The 19,515-nt window shown below is 34.5% G+C and overlaps 1 protein-coding gene across 2 annotated transcripts in view; it reads right to left on the bottom strand.

Annotated features, from left to right (window-relative positions):
- Nucleotides 1–2,738: 2,738 nt before the first annotated feature.
- Nucleotides 2,739–19,515, bottom strand: part of CEP85L (centrosomal protein 85 like) — a 114,986-nt gene continuing 98,209 nt past the window's right edge. For both annotated transcript variants that reach the window (XM_016153602.2, XM_016153592.2), the window contains exons 11-13: nt 12,426–12,533; nt 10,470–10,701; nt 2,739–6,887 (exon numbers count right to left, since the gene is read on the bottom strand). In XM_016153602.2, coding sequence (XP_016009088.2) covers nt 6,724–6,887; nt 10,470–10,701; nt 12,426–12,533 — 504 coding nt within the window. In that variant the 3' untranslated portion in view covers nt 2,739–6,723. The remainder of the gene's footprint in view (nt 6,888–10,469; nt 10,702–12,425; nt 12,534–19,515) is intronic.

The raw sequence follows: 19,515 nt of genomic DNA on the forward strand, positions 1-19,515 counted from the left end.
AAGCCAATGAGGAAGCAGGTTTGGAAAGGAGTTTTATTATGAGCACAAGACAAGAGAAAATCTAGTGAATGGTTCAGAGTCAGGCTTTGGAGTTAAAAAAAAGGCCTGGTTTGTATTATAGCTCTGCCTCTAGCAAGTGTTCTAACTTGGTCAAGATATTAACTCCCCTGTATCTCAATCTTTGTATGCAGTGAGGACAATAATAGCACCACTTCGCAGCATTACTTGATAAAGGACTAAACAGGATAATTTATGCAAAGTCTTTGTACTTAGTTGACATGTGCTCAGCTGTTGGATGGTAATGATGATATAGAAGTTATACTTCCTGTGCAGTTTTTAGTCACCATGGGCCATTAAACAACTATAGCCATTTATTTTATGACTAAATAATCAGTGTTAAGATAAAAAATATAAATTACCTTGCTTCCTGTTTAGAATGGATGCCAGCTACACTATTTTTGTTTAATTATTCTCCAAACTTGCACATATATTTTTTCAAACTTGTTAGATGTAAATGCATACATTTGTTAAATTGACACTGTTCTTTTAAGCCAGACCTTGGGCTTACCCTTACAAAACCTACACAGTTGGCCTAAAGCCTAATGAGATTGCTATGCCCTAGGAGAGCTGGGGTTGGGAAATAATTGTGTCCAATTCTGTGGCCTGGACCCACAGAAGGGCCGAAAGAGTAGTTTCAGGAGAGATTAACAAGACATCAAAGAGACGGAAGAAAATGGAACTTACCTAAGCAGGACTTCTTATCACTGTACCCCTTTTTCATTAAAAGATTCCCCACCCTCCTAGGGTGAACTGTTTTAAAGGCCATGTCTTGTTGGAAATAGAGTTTTTCCTTCCTGGGGTTAAGGACAAATATTTGCATTCTCTGCATGCTTTTATATCCTAGTTGCTCATTAAACACAGTTTAATAAGACAATCTGCCTACTCTAAAAGAGTTCAGAGCCTAGTGTGAGACCAGCACCCAAACAACGATGGTTTAAAGTCTGTTTTAGGATGAGACTGAGCACTTCACATGAATCGTGGAGACACATGGAACACAGATGGTAGTATGACAAAAGGCAATACTCCAGAGGTAACTGTAAACAAAAATGCCTCTAATAAAGAGGAAATTTGTTTTCCAACTCTGACTCTCCACTATCTTTACTTTACTCCATTTTACAAAAAGTATATGAAATATAACCAACAACCAGTTAGAACCCAAGATTGTAGAATACTGTTTTTCAAGTATGGGTAGAGAACTCTTTATGACAGACCCCTAGACTATTTCCAATTTTTGGTTATTGCAAATAAAATTGCTATAAACATTCATTCACCTGTAAGTTTCTATTTAGGCATATATCAATCAAGCATTTAGAGTGGAATTTTCAGATTTATGGGTAGGTATGTTTAGTTTAAAACTTATTTTTGTGAGGGAGTCAATAAATTGTGAAGTGAGACTGCGTTTAAAACAGTTTGCTGAAATAAAAAGATTTTTCTTTTTGTGATCACACCGAATTTTTGTCAGGAACAGCAGTTTTATTTAAACATTTAAGAAATCTTTTATCGTAATGTCAGTCTTCGAACTGGAATTTCCCTTAAATCAAGGAGCGTGTCTTAACTGACATGATGTTAGAGTGCTATTCATGCGTGAAGTGTTTGCTCAACTGGATCCACATTCTGCCATTTTGTCCATTAGTAGCAACATATTTCATGACTCTTTTTAACAGAGTCCTCTGCATTTCTACATAGAATGGTTGTTTGGTTGCGGATTTGGCATAAAAAGAAGCTCAAACTATTAGCAAAATCATTGGGATGTACCCTACTGAAATCTCTCCATTGACTCCCACATTAAAACATTTTTTTTTAAACCAGATTAAAAATAATTATATCTTTCATGCTGAAGGGAAAAACTCTTTACTAAACCATCTCAGAAATATTCCAGGATTTTATCCACTCCTGCTTTTATTTCTAAGACATTTGCTCGAAATGCCATGTGTGATGCATGATTTTCAAAGTGCTCCCTCTGTTAACTGAATTAGATGCCTCAATGAAGACTCTGACAGAGCAATGCCAAGTTAGTTGGACTGGAAACAAGTACTGCTAATCCAAATAGCAATCAGCTTCCTAGAGACATGGAGGCTACAGCCCATACGTCAGAACAAGGACCCAGCATGCCACCCAGCGTGCCATACACAGGGCATCTCTGGCCTAGGCTGGCAAACCACCAACGCCAAGATGTCAAGGTCTTGCACAGAATAACCTTTTAACAAGGTCACATCTGTATACGTTTCAGTAATATTTTGACCTTTGATCAGAAGGGGGGAAATAAAAACAAGATTTGACTTTCCAGTCCAATTTTTCAGCATTACGAAAAACTGAAACCAGATTTGTCTGTTAGAAAAGTAGAAAGAACACTCGTGATATAAATAGGGATTTTAGAAATTCAAAGGAAGGACATAGCACCATAGGCTTAAAAGGATACAGGCATGCCTTTGTATTTACAGCAGCTGCCGTCAGAAAATCTCAGTGCCCTTCATGGAAAGGCCGGGAGAAAATGCTCTCTAGTAACTGAAAAGATACTGTAAGACAGTCTGAAAGTAGAAGTCTCCATGTTCTAGTCAAAGATTCTCTTGGGTATTTATCGAGCACGTTTACCTAAAAGTCAAGTCACTGAGAATTCAAGAGAGTCTGAAATTTCAAATACATTCTTAGATTAACATCAGGTACTTGGAAGACGTAAATCTTTTTATAAAAAATTTATTTCTCTGTAAATACAAATTCCAACATCAACAAACAAAGTCCAGTGGAAAAATACTTAGCCATTAACATTGAAAACTTTTTTAAACTTAATAAATAGAACTTTGGCATTCAAAATTCTAGCTGTAAACCCCATTAAAAAACAAAAAGAAAAAATCACCTCTTTTCAAAAAAAGAGGCAAGAATGATAGATCAGAAGGCATAAGCCAACCAGTGGCTTCACATTCTTTTTACAATAACTGTATTTCAATTAAGTCATGACTGCTGTATTTACACGAGGTATTTTGGGTGGTTCAAAAAGTGAACCTAGTTTACAAAAACCACCAGTCATAGTGACTGATTACACACTCTGCTGTGCTTTTAATGTAACCACCTAGCACCTTACTACGTCTTGTCATCACACCAATGTGATGCTGAATTTTATGCTTATGTATTTAAATAACTATTTATACATATATGTACACACGTATACAAACATGACATTCCAAAGGAGATTCCTGCTCGCTACAACAGGGGAAAAGGCTGGGCTCCAAAGACATATATCTGATACCTCCTCTCATGTTTACTAAGTTTTCTATCTACCTAGTAATGAAAAACTGCGCCTTGCTTTAAAAAAATCCTTAATCGGCCTATTTACAGAAGAACAAGGTGCAATAATCATCAACATTCTAATAACTCATTTAAAACAGAAATGAATGCTTACTGCAGGCAAAAAGGCACAAAGTTTCTCTCTGTATGCAGCTCCAATGGTGTTATTAATGACTTATGGATTTGAAACTACATTCTTAATATACTCAACACTTCTTTAAATAAGAAAAAAATCCAAAAATCCAAAATTGTTCCCCCTTCATGATTAAATGTGTAATACTATATCATACAGCAATACAACACCACAGCATTTTGGGGTGATTTGGAAATTATACTCTTTATACCAAACAATAAATAGTTTTTCTTGTTTTGTGAACTTTGAAAAGAATTGTTAAAAATGAAAATGAAATGGATTAACTTCAGCTCTGAGAGCTATAGCTACTGGCAGTTTTAAATGATATGGTCTGAGTGAGCATGGTTATAAGAATTGCTTATTACCATAATTACATATCTACAATGGTAGAAATCTACATAAAAGAATGTCAATAATCCAAATGAAAGGTATGACTGAGGTGAATTATGTAAAAATACAGTCCCAAGTTCTCAGTTGCTATTTATTCAATGAACTATTACTGATATGAAAGAATGTTTTCCAAATAAAGTAGTTCCTTTAAAAATATCCTCTGAGATTATTAATAAGTATTCAACTATGACAACATTAATTTATAAGCTTATTAAATCAGTAATGTACAATATCCATTTTAGCAACACTTTCCAGCCCTTGAGATTGTCTCTAACAAAGTATTGAAAAAAAATCTGATTCAGTTTAAAAACTGTCATAACCAAAATAAATTTGAATGAAATATAATACTGTTAACATTAAATACTGAATCATTTCAAATATAAAAAGGGACCACATTAATTAAAAGAAAAATTCAGGAATGACTTACCTAGTTAATACTTAAGCTTTTAAAATTAGAGGCCACTGCAAATTTACTAACGGTTTAACTAAAGTCCTTTTTTTCTAAAACCAAATGAAAATACAACCATTGTGCCTTTGATCTGCACAGGTAATCTAGGTCTCTTATAATAAGAGACAAAACAAACTCAGTGGCAAAACTCAGAAGACTAATAATAAATATTAATACTGCCTATGAAACTTCCTTAGAAGACAAGCATTTAATTCACCAAAGCATAATTTAAAAGTTTTCCCAACTAAGGAAATTTTCAAATAGATTTACTTTAAAATTAGGTTTTCATCTCAGATCTATACCACTGTAATAACTTCTAAGAATACCTCAGTTCATTTGTGTTGAAACTAACACAGAGGTTGTCTTGGGAGAGAATTTTCTGAAAAATAGAACTCAAAATTAAATATTGATGAATTTAAATACTACATTTGATTTCCCAAAACATACCCTCCAAGGCTGTCTACTTATTATCTAGATCCCTTCACAAACTCCAAAATCCCAAAAAATTACATTTTGTAATTCAAGGTTGTACTTAAACTATCACATCTTAATTCCCTTTTTTAAGGAGCATATATTTTGGAAACTGAACTATAACAGCAGAAGTTTGTTAATTTCCTACTAAGTTAAAAAAATTTACCTTAAGATATCTGAATTAAGTCAAATTCTACAAGTTTCAGAAAACTTATTTTTAAAACAAAATATTTTATACTAACAAAGCTATAAAACAAAAATATAGCTACAGTAGATGAATACAAATGACCAAGTTTGTTTAAAACGACAATAACCATAAAACCTCAAAACATCTACTAAAAACCTAAGAGTAAGAACTTAGTGACTCAAATCAGTGATTTTTTTTGTTTGTTTTTTTGTCCACTAGTACTATATTTTAGGGTGCCTTTATTTCCAAAATTGCGGAGGCTGGGCTTGGGAGGAGGGGACCTTATTCAAAGAGATGTAGAAACGTGTGCTGCACCTATGGCCTAGCTCTTTTAGATGCTACTATCTAATTTATTGTAAAGGGCCATTTTTAGATACTTTCACGAGGCAAAATTCTTCATATTAGCTTTTGGGTACAATTTATAAACAAATGATCACCTTAAAAATGAATACTCTGAAGGCAGTCTTTCCAAAACACCAATTAAAACAGGGAAATACTCATTTGGAAGTTTAATGACTGTATGTCTACTTATAACTCGGTTGCATTTCATAGTGATATCTTGTACTCCAGTAGAACTAACCTAACCTAACCAAGTTTGTATTCCACGAAAAATCCTGTTTTTAACGTACTTTACCTAATATAAAGAATTGAAATATCACCTGATTTAGATTTTGTTTTATGCTAGTGATAATTCAGATATAAAGAAGAGAGGTTGGCTTTTTCTTAAAGTAGTTTCAACTTTAAAAAAGATACAAAACTGTTAAAATGTAAACATTTGAGATTTTGATAAATAAGCTATTGTTCCAGAGTCACTGTTAATCTTTCTTTCATAATAACGAAAGGAGGCCTTAGGTTTGCATGAATTATATATGGCTTTTACATTTATACAGATACACACACACACATACACACACACACACACACACGTAAAACATAAGTAAAAAAACTCTAAGTAGCAACAGACATGTTAAAATTAGTTGAAATTATGTTAACTGCCTTGTAATATATAGATTACTAGGCTAGTGAAAAAGATCATCACATCAAAATTTCACACCTCTAAGGCAATCCACAATCACTCTGGAAAAAATAGCTAACCTATTTACAGTACTAACACCAACCCGACCCACAACCTCTTAATCTCAGCACACTGGTCATTCAAAATGCAATGGTTTTGCCTCGTGCACTCCTACTAGAACACTGCCTGCTGCTGGAACTCTTGTTCAGCCAGCCTTTGAAAACCCAAAAGTACAACACAAGCTTCTACATGAAAAAAAAGAAATACAAGAATTAAAAGTGTGTGCCTTTCTCAGAAGCTTTGTTTTGACCCTAGAAATCCTTATAATTTTGTAAATAAACACAAATGCATGCTCACGCATGCGTGTGCGCGCACACACACACACACACACAACCGGATAAAAGGAAATCCAACCCCCTTTATCTGAAGGGCACTCTTCACAGCTTGGTCCTACAATCAGTAGTTTGAGAATACAGAATTTCTTTGTCTTACAAACTTTATCACATCTTCACATGGTAATCTGATTTTTGTCCTGATTAGCTAAGCCCCTTCCAGACCGCCTTATATCCCTTCCCCCCACCACCCCAACAACAAAACAAATCCACAGAAAAAAAATCCTATGTACAAGTCATGTGTCACTTGCAACTTTCCGATATGGCTCCTAAAAAGAAAGATGAAGAAATGTAACACAGCAGCATCTAACAAGGGGTCATTATTGCTGTGGAACCAACACTTGATCACTGCGTAATGCAGTTGTCTCCCATGTCCTGAGCGTAGCGGTCTGATATTGTAGTCCTTAACTCATCGATGTCTCTCCGTAACTGGCACACATCTGATAGTTTTTTAGTGAGTGTTTCTGGGCTGTGGTCATTCTCAGTCTCTTCAGCTGAACAGTTCAGTGCTGTGGAAATAAAATACGGAGAAAACGTCCCATGTTTTGTTTTGTTTTTTTTTTTGACAAAGGCAATTTTAAGATTTTCAATTTCATTATCATTGGTAATATAATGCTGTACACTAAATACCCATTAGGCTCAGGTTTAAACTGTGCATCATTCAATATTAAATAGATCTTATCTACCTGGTCCTGTTAAAATTTTGCTAATTAAAAAGCATTAAATTCATATAGTAACACATAGAAATTCAACATGTTTGACAGATGACAATATTCCTAAAATACAAAAGAACATCCTCTAATAACTTTACTCGAGCTCAACCAGAGTACTTAGTTCTTCTCATCTGACAAATCATTTGTGTGGTGAGGGGTGATACTTTATATTTTTATAGATGGAAAAGTGGGTTTATTGACATGAAAACATATAATTAGGCTAATAGCTAGGTGCTCAATGGCTGAATAACTGAGTGAGGCCCTGAGACAGATAGCTTTTACTTATCCAGTTCCTCTGTCAGCAAATCTCAACATAAAAGCAGGTGGAGCCAATGATTGTAAAATAAACCCTTCCTTGATACTATAACTTCATTGGCCCTGGTAGCTTATTGGAGCCAAAAGAATCAGATAACTTGTTATTTTAACAAACGCTAATTGAACACCTGCCATGATCCAAGCACTATGCTAGATGTTAATGTAAGCAAACATAATGGAGACAGTGGCTAACTCTTAATAATTTACGTATACTTTCATAAAAAAGCAAGCATAGTCAGGTACTGTTGATTACTGACTACTACACACAGGCTACAGAGACATAAGAGAACAACTAGGCCTAACTGGACAGGGGACAGGTTCAGTGGATGGGCCAAGAAAGCAGACTGAACAAAGGTATAAAAGGAGACAATCAAATAGTCTGATAGAATTTGAGAAACTTCAAGAAAATCAGTAATCAGCTCTAAAATGATAGAGCACAAATTATGAAAGAGGAGTGTGTCAAGAAATAAGGTTGGAGAGGCAGGTGTGAGCTACCTATCTCTACTTTAGGGAAGTGTATGTATTAGGAAATCAGAAATCATAGTTTCAACAGATCACTCTGGCAGCAATGTGAAAAACCAAGTGGGCAAGATGGCTGACAGAGAGACTAGTCCAGACAAAAGCTTGAATTAAGGCAACAGTGCAATGGAGATGTTATAGTAGGAATAAATGTTAGAATTAGAAAAGAACTGATAGAAATGATAGAGCCTAATCATCATTAACTTGCAAAGGGGCTGGGGATTGGGCATGGGACACACAGCAGATAGAAGAGGATAAAACCTGGGTTGGGGTGACAGGTGGTGCTACTCTCTGAGAGGAAGAGCAGGTTTAGGGAGGGTAGAACAACAGGTTCTGTTTTGGACCTGTTGAGTCTGTGATGCCTATAAAACAGCTGGTTCTAATATATAAGTCAATATAAATGGGAACCCAGAAGGAATGTTCTAGGCAAAATAAGAGACAAATGTCTGTATGGGTCAAAGTTACAGCAATAACAGAACACAACAGGGTGTGGATAAGATTACTCAGAGAAAGTACATAAAAATAGAAACAAAAAACCCAAAACAAAAGGTTTCTGGGGGACACCAATATTTAAGTGGCAGAGAATTCCATAGAAGACTGTGAGCAGTCAGTCATAAAGGCCCAAGTTGAACCTAGAGAGCGCTGCCATGGAAACCATGGTAGCAGAGAGTTTTAAGAAGGATAGGTGAACAGTATCAACTGATAATCTAGGAGTGATGAGACCAGATTCAAAAGAATTCACTGGTTTTTGACAAATTAGCTGGCTGGCCTAATTTTTACAATGCCAAACTATAAGGTAAGAATTCTGGGGCTAAACTTTAAGGACTGAAAAGAGTATATATTGGGAGGCAAATGCGGCAAAGTTCTTAAATCTCCCTTTTTCCATATTAGAATAGTACTCTTATCCTAATACTGAAAAAAGTTAACAAAATATAAAAGAGTGCAAATGTAGGTTACAAAATAATTTAAAGAGTGACTACCACTAAAATGGTAGAGAAAATGAGTCTTCTGAGAGTGAAGTTTTGTTTCTTGTTCAGAGAGATCACTGCTAACTAAACCACCCTATCCATGTTCACCTGGCAAATTTCTTTCTCCTCTAAGATTGAAGCCAACACTGGCAATTCCATGGAGCGTTCACAGTCCTTGCCAAGTAGATTTGTTTTCTTTTTCCCTTGTGCTCCTACAGTCTCTGTCTACATCTCAATTACAGTACTCATCACAACGCTCTAATAACTTGGTTAATGTGTGAACAAGGGCTCTGTTCAAATTATCTGCAACATTAGCACCTTAATGTGTGGCTTACAGAAGGTATTTAACAAATATATACCGACTGAGTAAATACACTTAAACTTTAAAGTGTTTTTTGCACACCCACAGTCGTATTTGTGAACAAACATCTATAGAGGGGAAAATTCTGCAGACAACTCTTAAATTCTGTTAAGTGTTTCATTAATAAGTGATACACTTTGATCGAGAGTTCCGTGTATTTGGTTTGCCAAAACAACTATTATGATGCAAGATGGTAGACTCTTTTTGATAAAACTGAAAACAAAACTGGTCCCCACTCAAAAAAAAAAAAAAAACTTCATACTTTAGTATAGTATATATTAAATTTAATTTCTGGAGTTGGATATACAAACTGAGAGTTAATGAGACAATAATATTGATTTTCTCATCTATAAATGTACAAATTTACAATAAAAAAAAACTAGTCCCCATTTCAGTTACATATTTACTATATTTTTAGGTAATTACTCAAGATAACGAGTAGTTGTGTAAAGCTTATGGTCTTCAGTCATATCTCCTAACTCAAGAACCAACATGTCAACATTATGATAATTCAGAGCCATATGCAGAGATGAATGTTCCTGCAACAGTAGCACGGAAAGAAAGGGACATCAGGATATTCCTGCGGCAGCTCTCATGACTATGTGCAGGTAAAACTAAGGCAAAATGAGTGGGTGTGACATCGAAAGAGACAGAGCCGGAAGGTATGCATGACAAGAGCAACAGATCTATAGGCCATGGAAACTGGTTCATGTGACAGCACTGGCATTCACCTTAAGCAACTGCCACAGAACATATACTACACAGGAAAGCAAGTGAGTGTTTCTTCTCCAATATTTTACCAGTGGACAGATGGCTGGGTCACTAATTTATAAAATTACCACATGAAAGCAAATAGAATTTTTATATTTAGAAGAATAATCAGGAAATCACACCTAACTATTAGCACTCCAGACACATTAACGGATTCAGCATAGCTCATCCACACAGGTAGATCTGCAGGCATTCTAGCAAGTGGTATTCCATACCAACTATGACCCTGCTCACTTCTATAAGTATGAGGTAAGTTCTAGCAATGAAGTAATAACAAGTATGTAGACCCAGACTGATTCAGAGATTTATAAATCTAAGTAGGAAAGAAATTTATAAACCTAAGGAAATTAAAACTCAATAGGGAAAACACAGTCAGAAGTTCCTGATTCATGAAGGCAAGTTTCTAATTGTTAATACTGTAAGAGCAAGTCATTAGCCACTTACATCTGATTCCCAGTAATAATGAAAGATTAGGCTCCTTGCCCTGAGCACGCTGATTAAGGATACTACACAATGCCTTCAGGTCAAACAAACAATAGGACATTTCCTTGAACAGTTGATCAATCACACTCAAATCAAATAGTGGCCTTTTGGAAAGAACTGTTTGCTGCCTGGGTTGGTCTGCTTCCTGGCCCTGATCCAATAAAGAGCATGTCTCTTCTGTTTGTCTTTGGTTCTGCAATAGATAAAGAAAACAAAAATCTGGTGGTCAGAACACAGGAAAGGTACTCAAAAGCCATACAGGTTAACATTTTTCCCAAGTCTGTAGTAGAATTATATTACATGCGCATTAACCAGATTTAACTGCATACATACAATAGAAAAAAAAAAGAACAATATCCTATAGTTAGTAGCAACAGTGATTTAGTTACTTTGAGACTATATTTTGTATACTGAGAAAAAAGTGTACATGTTATGTTAATAGTAATCAAAATTTTCAGTGTAAGAGAAAAAGAAATACAAGTAAAAAATCAAAGGAGGGAAAAAAGTACCCTAAACAACTCTGAATTGTTAAATTTGAATTGGAAGTATCGATATGAATTCATGATTTATTATACCCGAGAAAGTTATCCTCACCTCATCCCCCAAATTGTCACCACCTATTCCTCATCCTGAAAACTGCTAATGAAAGGCACGTTTAACTAGCTTCCCAGTTAGGACTGAATTTCAGAATAACCAAATAGCCTATGTTGATGAGGAAAAAAATATGTTTTTTAAATAAATGAATGTCAGTTGGTAAATATAAAAAGAATGATGTAATTAGAAAAAGATATTATTCTTTTAATGATCTAACAATTCAGACAATGCTCACTGGCAGATAGATACTCAAACCCTCAGGAGAAAAGGTGCTAGTAAACTGCATATTCATTCAACAGTTGCCCAACTACCACTCCACAGATTACCTGCTGTTTGCAGAGGCTCTAATGTTATAATGAAAAATATATCAGTCTGTTACCACCTGAACCCAGTGAGGTCCGTATTTACATCACTTACAGTGGGATAACCAAACATATATAATTTGATGGTGTGAAGAACATCTATCTACAAAGTATTCACGTCAAAAAATGTTTGACCTGAATCTAATGATATCTTTAGCTCTAACTTCTAGCTTACAAGAAATAGAAGGTGTAGAGAACAAGATAAATGACACCAGGAGGAAGCAATCAGACAAATCTAGAAGGTGTCTGACAAGTCACCAACATACAGGAGGAGATGGGGATCTTAGATTACAATACAAAATGAAATACAACTCATGGTCCTTAATGAATTCTGGTTTCAAGTGAATGAATTCTGGCTTCAAAAACATTTGTGAAGGGGGGAATTTTTAATATACACTAGGTTATTATCAAATATCAAGGAATATTATTCTTATTGAAAATGATAATGATGACATGGTTATGTAGGAAAATGTCCCTAATTTTTGGAAATGCATTTTGAAGTATTTAAGAGGCAAAAATGGCATTAAGACAGTTAAAAAAAAAAAAAACACAGTATTATTTGTATAATGACTCCTTAAATGCAGCCAAGTATTTCATCGCACAATTAAAAGAAGAAAGTGTGATCTACTCCAATAACCATGTCAACTCTGCACCCTCCTTAAGTATTTTCAAGGGTAATTATATTCAATTTATGCCTTATTCAATGGTTTTGGTACCTAATCTCTATCTAACATTTGACTTTCCTGTAGTAGAGTTTATGAAATTGTATTTTAAGATATAAAAAATATATTTATCTTTATTATAATTTTAGTAATAAATCTAATGGATTTAATTAATTGGCACATCAAAATCAAGTCTTCAATTAAAAATGTTATAAGAAAATGTACAAAATAAGCATTTGCTTTAACTTGAATAGGTAGTAGATCATCCTTTGAAAGTATTTTGAATTTCTTTTACTCACGTCAAGCAATGTTTCTGTTAATCTCTGTAAGTTTCTTTCTTTCTTTTCCAGCTCTTCCATCATCTTCTGAGTGGTCAGTTTTTCTTTAGACAGTTTCCCTTGTATAGACTAGAATAAAGAGAATTGGGAAACAAACTATGCTCATGTTGAAAGCAAAATTCAATCAGGTAGGTAACCAGGAATACTGGCTCTGAATACTTTAGATTTAACCTCCCAGCCCCTTAGAAGATAAAGTGTTCATGTTTAAATCAATCCACACCCACATTACTTTTAGAATATATGACTACAAAGAAGAAACAAATTCTGATACTATCTTTACCAAGAAAAGTTTTTAAGCTAGGTAAAACAAGTTAAATCTAAAGTTGCTGTTTCATGCTGTATTACAAACAGCAATTTTATTAATTTTTGTTTATATATTGGGAGTGTATTAGCAAATCTATACTTTTTAAAAACATTCTTATGATTAATAAGATATAAGATAATAAAATCTTAAGACCATAAAACCATCCCTATTTTCTATCATTTGAAACACAGTAAATATTTCTTTATCAGGGTATAGTATTCTAAGTGACTAAAATGTTGAATTCGGGACTTTGATAAACTAATCTCTGCTCCATTATATTATTATGAATTACCCAGACACAATACTATCGTAAGAAAATCTTGAGTATGCCGAAGTAGCATATAGTATATTTTAAAAGTACCTAGGTCATTTCGGCTTACGTCTGATTTTCAGCTATTCACCAAAGAAAAAACTTGCCATAGACCCTGTAGTTACCAGTGATTTCTAGATGTTTCTATCAACATCTTTCTTCCTGTTAAACTACAAAATCAATAAACATGACTAGAAAAAAGATTTCCTTTATTTCCCCTCAGGACTCTATTTAGTCTCAATTCTGAAAATACTTCAGAATAATGACCACCTAAATAGCACATGATCCACTATTAAGTTTTTTTTTCCCCCCTCACATTATCTCTGGATGGAATAAGAGGATAGCCGTCACCACAGGTCGAGGTGAGACTCTGTAAGTATAAAATAGTTCTCAGTAACAAATATTCAACCTTGTTGCTTTTTAGTTTGATTTGCTAAATTACATTTTTTAACTCAAAAGTTGGATACAAATGAATTTAGCTCTATAGTAACTACACTTCCTTCTAGGGAAAATTTATTTTATATTTCACAAAAATGAATCTCACAGCACTAAGTGACATGGGCTCTCAGTATTGTATCTTTGGATATTGAAATCCCTTTTGAACTCCATTTGATTGACTCAAATCTTATTTGATTGAATGATATATGGGCACGTATTTACCTAGCTAAAAATCAATGCTTACAGTCATGACAAGAATATTGGGCATTAATTCAGAATTCATCCTAAGTTTGCTTAAGATTTGTGACTATGTTATTAGAATTGTTAAAAAAAAAAAAAAGCACCACAGATAAACTACTCTAAATCTCACATTTTAACAATGAAAACTGAACCCAAAAGGCATTTTCATAATGCTGTAATGTAATTCTTTAAAAGATTACAGTGTTTTATATTTTTACCAATTCAATGTCATGTTGACTGTGCCTAATAATTAGCTAATCTGATTAGCATGTTCCTATGTAAGACTAAATTTTAATCAGTGAAAAATAATTTTCTCCATCAGAATAAATCAGAAATGCCTGGCAATAGTGCTATTTGTCATAAGAAGGAAAATTAGATTTGTAAATATATCAAGCTTAGCACATTATGTTGGTTAAGTTCAAGGGCATTTATCAAGCTGCTCTTTAGTAGGGGAAAGAATTCACAGATATGCTTATCCTAAAAAACCAAATGCTCTACAATTTCTAGGATAATACTAGGTATGAGTGCTATAGCTGTCTCATAATAACATTTCACCTAAAAGATTAATTCTCTACTTTAAATTGTATGAAAAAATATATGGTTAAAATTTAAGGAAAAAGGGGAGAAAGAAAAATTTCTACTAAGCTTAGAATAGGTTTACTGAAATTAAAAACTTAAATTTTCAAGTTTTTAATTTCTGCAATTTCTCTTAAAACTTTCAGTTTAATAATTTTTTAATTCTAAGTTACTAACCTACAGGTATTTATCACAATCATTCTTAAAGTTGAAAATCGTTTTAAACACATTTGTTGTTTTGATGTAAATTTTAACCCTCTTTTGCCCCATATACAAATAGCTCAAATAAAGGAAAACCAGATGTGCCTTAATAAAAATTCTATATACTCTGCAAACACAATTTTAGAAGATATTTTTAAAAACATATGCTAGCAGTTTTACTAAAAACACACACACACACACACACACACACACACACAAATATATGCAAATACATGTCATGCAAGAGTTTACAAACACAGTTCCTTCATGCGTTCATTCAGTCTCCAAAAATTATAGCCAAGCACTGTGTGCACTGAATGATACATCAGTGAATAAAATACTGAAAACTCTTTGGCCCCTGTGTAACTGTTGCTAGGAGGAAAAGGACCAAAGAAAATAAAAATAATACATATATAAGTTACATAGTATTATACAACAGAATTTAACAGTGCTTTGGAGAACAAACAGAGGTTATGAGAGGGAGTTGAAATCTCAAATGAGGTAGAATAAGGGCTCATGGAAAAGGTGACAATTGAGCAAAGGTTTGAAGTAGGTGAAAGATAGTCCCATAGCTACCCAGAGAAGTGTATTTCAGGCAGTGCAAAGGGTCTGAGGTAGATGGTGTCATCTGTGTTTGAGAAAAGGAGAGTCAGGGTGGCAAAAAAATAGTAAAAGATAAAGTCAGATAGGAAGGCAGTGTGGGGAACAGACTGTGTAAGGCCTTGTAAGCCAATGTTAAGAACTCTGATTTTTACTCTGGTGAAAATGAGGAACCAGTGAAGAATTCTGGGAAAACATATAATGTGATCTGTTTTTGTCTACACGTCACTCAGGTTGATGAGGACTGTAGGCAAGCAAGGGTGGAAGCAGGAAGAAATACTCCAGATAAAGAATGAAGATGGCTTGGACAAGGGTGACAAGAACAGATGTTGGGAGAAGGGACCGAGAAGCTAGATATATTTGGAAGGTTATGGGATTTGTTCACAAATGTGAAGTGGGGGAGAAGTCAAGGATAGGTCTAAGGTTTTCAGACTGAGCAAATGGAAGGTCAGATTTGTCACTAATTGTGATGGCAAATATGGAAGGTATAGCAGGGTTTATTATTTTTCGGTTGAAGGAAATAAGAAATTCAGTTATGTCAAATGGTGATGTCAACTAGGCAATCGGTTATACAAATTGTAAGGTAAGGGGAGAATTCTTAGCTGGAGATAAAAATTAGGGTGTAGTAAGTATACATATAATATTTAAAGCCATGAGAAGCACAAATAGAGAATGGTAGGGAAGAAACAACCCCCCTTTTTGAAATATGATACAATATTTTCAAAAATAATTTACATCTTTAAAATAATCCTTAACATAAACATCATGAATAAAACTAAACTTATCCCTAGGTTATAAAATGGAAAATTTTGTCTAATTTTTATATACTAGTCTACTCACTTACCTACATTTTTATTATAATAGGATTTATGCTACAGGTTTTAAAATTTATTGTGTCTAGTTAAATAAATCGGACAACAACAACAACAAAACCTTAAAAAGCAAGTTCCTCTGAAATTTTTTTGGTTGAAATTTGTAAATATTTCACTTTGCTATGATTTGATTAATACGAGCACACTATTCTTGCAATAATGTATGTATGTATACATAAAAGATAAGAATAGCAGTTAATAAGCAGCATGTATACTTAACGAGGTAAGATGATAATGGTATCTAGAAAGCATTAATAAAGATATTAATGATATCTTTGAATGATATTTAATGATATTTTCTCTCAACACCTTTTTAAAAACTAGTTAAAAGAAAGTTTATCTACTATATGAGGCCATTCATTTAAGACTGGGAGAAGTGGCTCTTTTATCTAATGTACGGAAACCAACAAAAGCAAAAATAGCTAAACAATTTGATGAAAAAATGGGCAGAGGTTCTGAATAGACATTTTTCAAAAACAACATAAAGTTGGTCAACAGATACACAAAAAAGGTGCCAACATCCCGAATCATTGGGAAAGCAAACCAAACACCCCAATGAGATTATCACTTAGTATCTGTTAGGATGACTAATATCAAAAAGATAAGAGGTAATAAATAATGGCAGGGATGTGGAGAAAAGGGGATCCTTGTGCTCTGTTGGTTGGAATGTAAACTGGTGTAGCCACTATTGAAAACAATATGGCGGTTCCTCAAAAAATAATTAAAAATATAACTATCATATGATCTTATAATTGCTTTTCTTTTTACCTGAAGAAAACAAAACAGTACCCGAAAATGATATATGTACCCCCAAGTTCACTGCAGTATTATTTACAACAGTGAAGACATGAAACCAACTTAAGTGTCCATTGATGTATGAATAGATAATATGGTATATCTAAAATGGAATATTATTCAGCCATAAAAAAGAAAGCTTGCCATTTTTGATAACATAGATAGATCTTGAGGGCATTTTGCTAAATGAGATACTTATGTTACTCCTGATACCGGCAAACAGACTGGTTGCCAGAGGCAGAAGGCGCAGCAGGGGGTGGGTGTGCCAGTAATGTGTGTGTGAAATGGGTGAAGGGGATTAGAGGTATAAACTTCAAGTCATAAAATAAGTCCTGGGGATATAATGTAAAATATGATGACTACAGTTAATAATACTGTATTGTATATTTGAAAATTGCTAAGAGTAAATTTTGAAAGTTCTCATAAGAAAAAAATCTGTAACTACGTGGTGATGAATGTAAAACTAGTTACTGTGGTGATCATTTAACAATATATATATATATATAAAACAAATCCTGTTTTATACTTAAAACTAATATAATGTCATATGTTAATTATATCTCAATAACAAACAACTGTGGGGGAAAAAAAGAGAAAATAGAGTTAATGGCAACAGCATAAGATCTTGGAGTCAGATAAAACTAGGTTCTGAGTCCACAGCTTATATGCTATGGAAACAGAAAGTTATTCAGCCTTTCCAGGCTTCAAATTCATCAAAAAGAATTTCCAGCCCTGTAAAGTACTGTGAAAATTATGCAGTGTGTATGCACACAATACCTTAGGTGTCTGCCTATTCATAAATCCCATGAGTCATAAGCAATCCTATTTGTACGGCTTAATTTCCTTTCTTAACTATCATCCTGCTACCAGATATAACAGTAAAAAACAATCTGCCTGAGAGTTCTGCTTCCAGCATGATGACATGAGGAGCTCCTCAGACTTGCTCTCTATCGAAAATTATTTAAAAATACACATTTAAAGTTTCTGGAAATGGTCCTAGGGGCATATAGCAAATGAAGAAACATATATATTCAAGAAAACCTACCAAAACTCTCTAAGGATAGCATAAGACTGTGATATGTGAAACAAAATCTACTCCATCTCAATTTTCCCTCAGTTCAGCAAGATGGAAATTCCACTTCAGACTGGGACAGCCAGTAACATAGGGCTCCCTCTACCCTCAGCTCCCAGTGAGAGAATTATCTTCCCAGTAGTGGCAGGGCATCAGCATCTCTCATCCTGCCCTCAGCTACCCACGGCTGAGGCTAACTTCCAGGCAAGTACCGCAAAAGGTGGAGACTCCCCCTCATGGGATGGAGGCTTTTCCTTAGGCTGAGTACCACAGAGAATACTGGGGCACTGATTGTCCTTGCTTTGGCTTCTGGGGCAGGGATTCCACAGAGAGAGACAAGCAGACACTCAGAGCTACTGCCTCCACCCCTCCTTTGCTGAGTGTTTACCTCCTAAAGAGAGTCACTCAGAGAGAAGCCTGATATTGTTCACACGGACAAGAACCTGGCTCAGAGATTTTTTCCTTGGGAAAAGCAGGCCACAGAATGTCTCTGAATGTCTCCCTAAAGGAAATGAATTCATTTGCTACAGAGTGTGAAGTGCAAGCCTAAGGGCAATTTCAAATACAGTGGAAGCCGTGGTGAAAGGCAGTTGGGAGAATACTGTTATGTTCATTAGCGGTATAGGCTAAACTATAGGCTGGCTAGATTCCCAGAGAGAAACCATGAAAAAGACAGCTAGCAAGTGCACTCCTGAGAACAGAACAAATATCAAACATTAACCTAAGGAACTATTCCTTCAAAGGAGCAGAAATGGATCAGTCTGTGAAGCAATTTATGCCATGGGTCATTAATGAAAACAATAGAGTGATCAGCAGGCAATTAATGGAGCTTCAGAGCTGGTGTGGTCAAAGGAAGAGTCATAAAAGATCACATATTACATTTATATGAAATATCTAGAACTGGCAAATCTATAAAGACAGAAAAATTAGTGATTGCTTATGACTGGGGAGGGGTTTAAAGAAGATAGCTAAAGGGTAAAGGATTTTTTTTCAAGGTGATAAAAATATTTTAAAATGTTGGCTCCCTATATCCACATATCGAATATACTAAAAATTACTGAATCATTTTAAATGGGTGAATTGTAAAGTATGTTAATTATATTTAAATAAAGCTGTTATTAAAAAATCAGCACAATATAAAGAAAAAACGACCTGTCTTGGTTCCTTTTCCTCCAGCTCCTGTTCTGCTCTTAGGCTTGCTTAAGAGCTAACGAAACAATTTAAATTTGTCAAGAACATACCCAGGTGTCTCAAAACTAAATGTTTTTTCCCTTTAACTTAAATTTTAGTCTTCCAAGTCAATTCCCACTTTTGGTCCAATGAGCACACACCAAGAACGGTTACAACACTTCCTAGGACTGCCAGGCTATAAGAAAGAACTGCCTGGGGAACTTGTTGATAATACATATTTCAAGCTTCACCTTGGAGATACTAATTCATTAGGTTCATAATGGGGCCCAGAAATCTATTATTTTTAAAACAGCCCAACTAATTTGACTATCTATACAGGTTTGGTGACCACTAATAACATAGGCTCAAGAATACTATTCATGTAATTCAAGTGAGCTGACTCCATTCCTGCAACTCCCTATGTCAGACACAAAGAACTGATTTGTCAATATTTATCCATCTCTTACATATTT

This window comes from Rousettus aegyptiacus, unplaced genomic scaffold (genome assembly GCF_014176215.1).
Source record: "Rousettus aegyptiacus isolate mRouAeg1 unplaced genomic scaffold, mRouAeg1.p scaffold_m13_p_1, whole genome shotgun sequence".
Classification (NCBI taxonomy): Eukaryota; Metazoa; Chordata; class Mammalia; order Chiroptera; family Pteropodidae; genus Rousettus; species Rousettus aegyptiacus.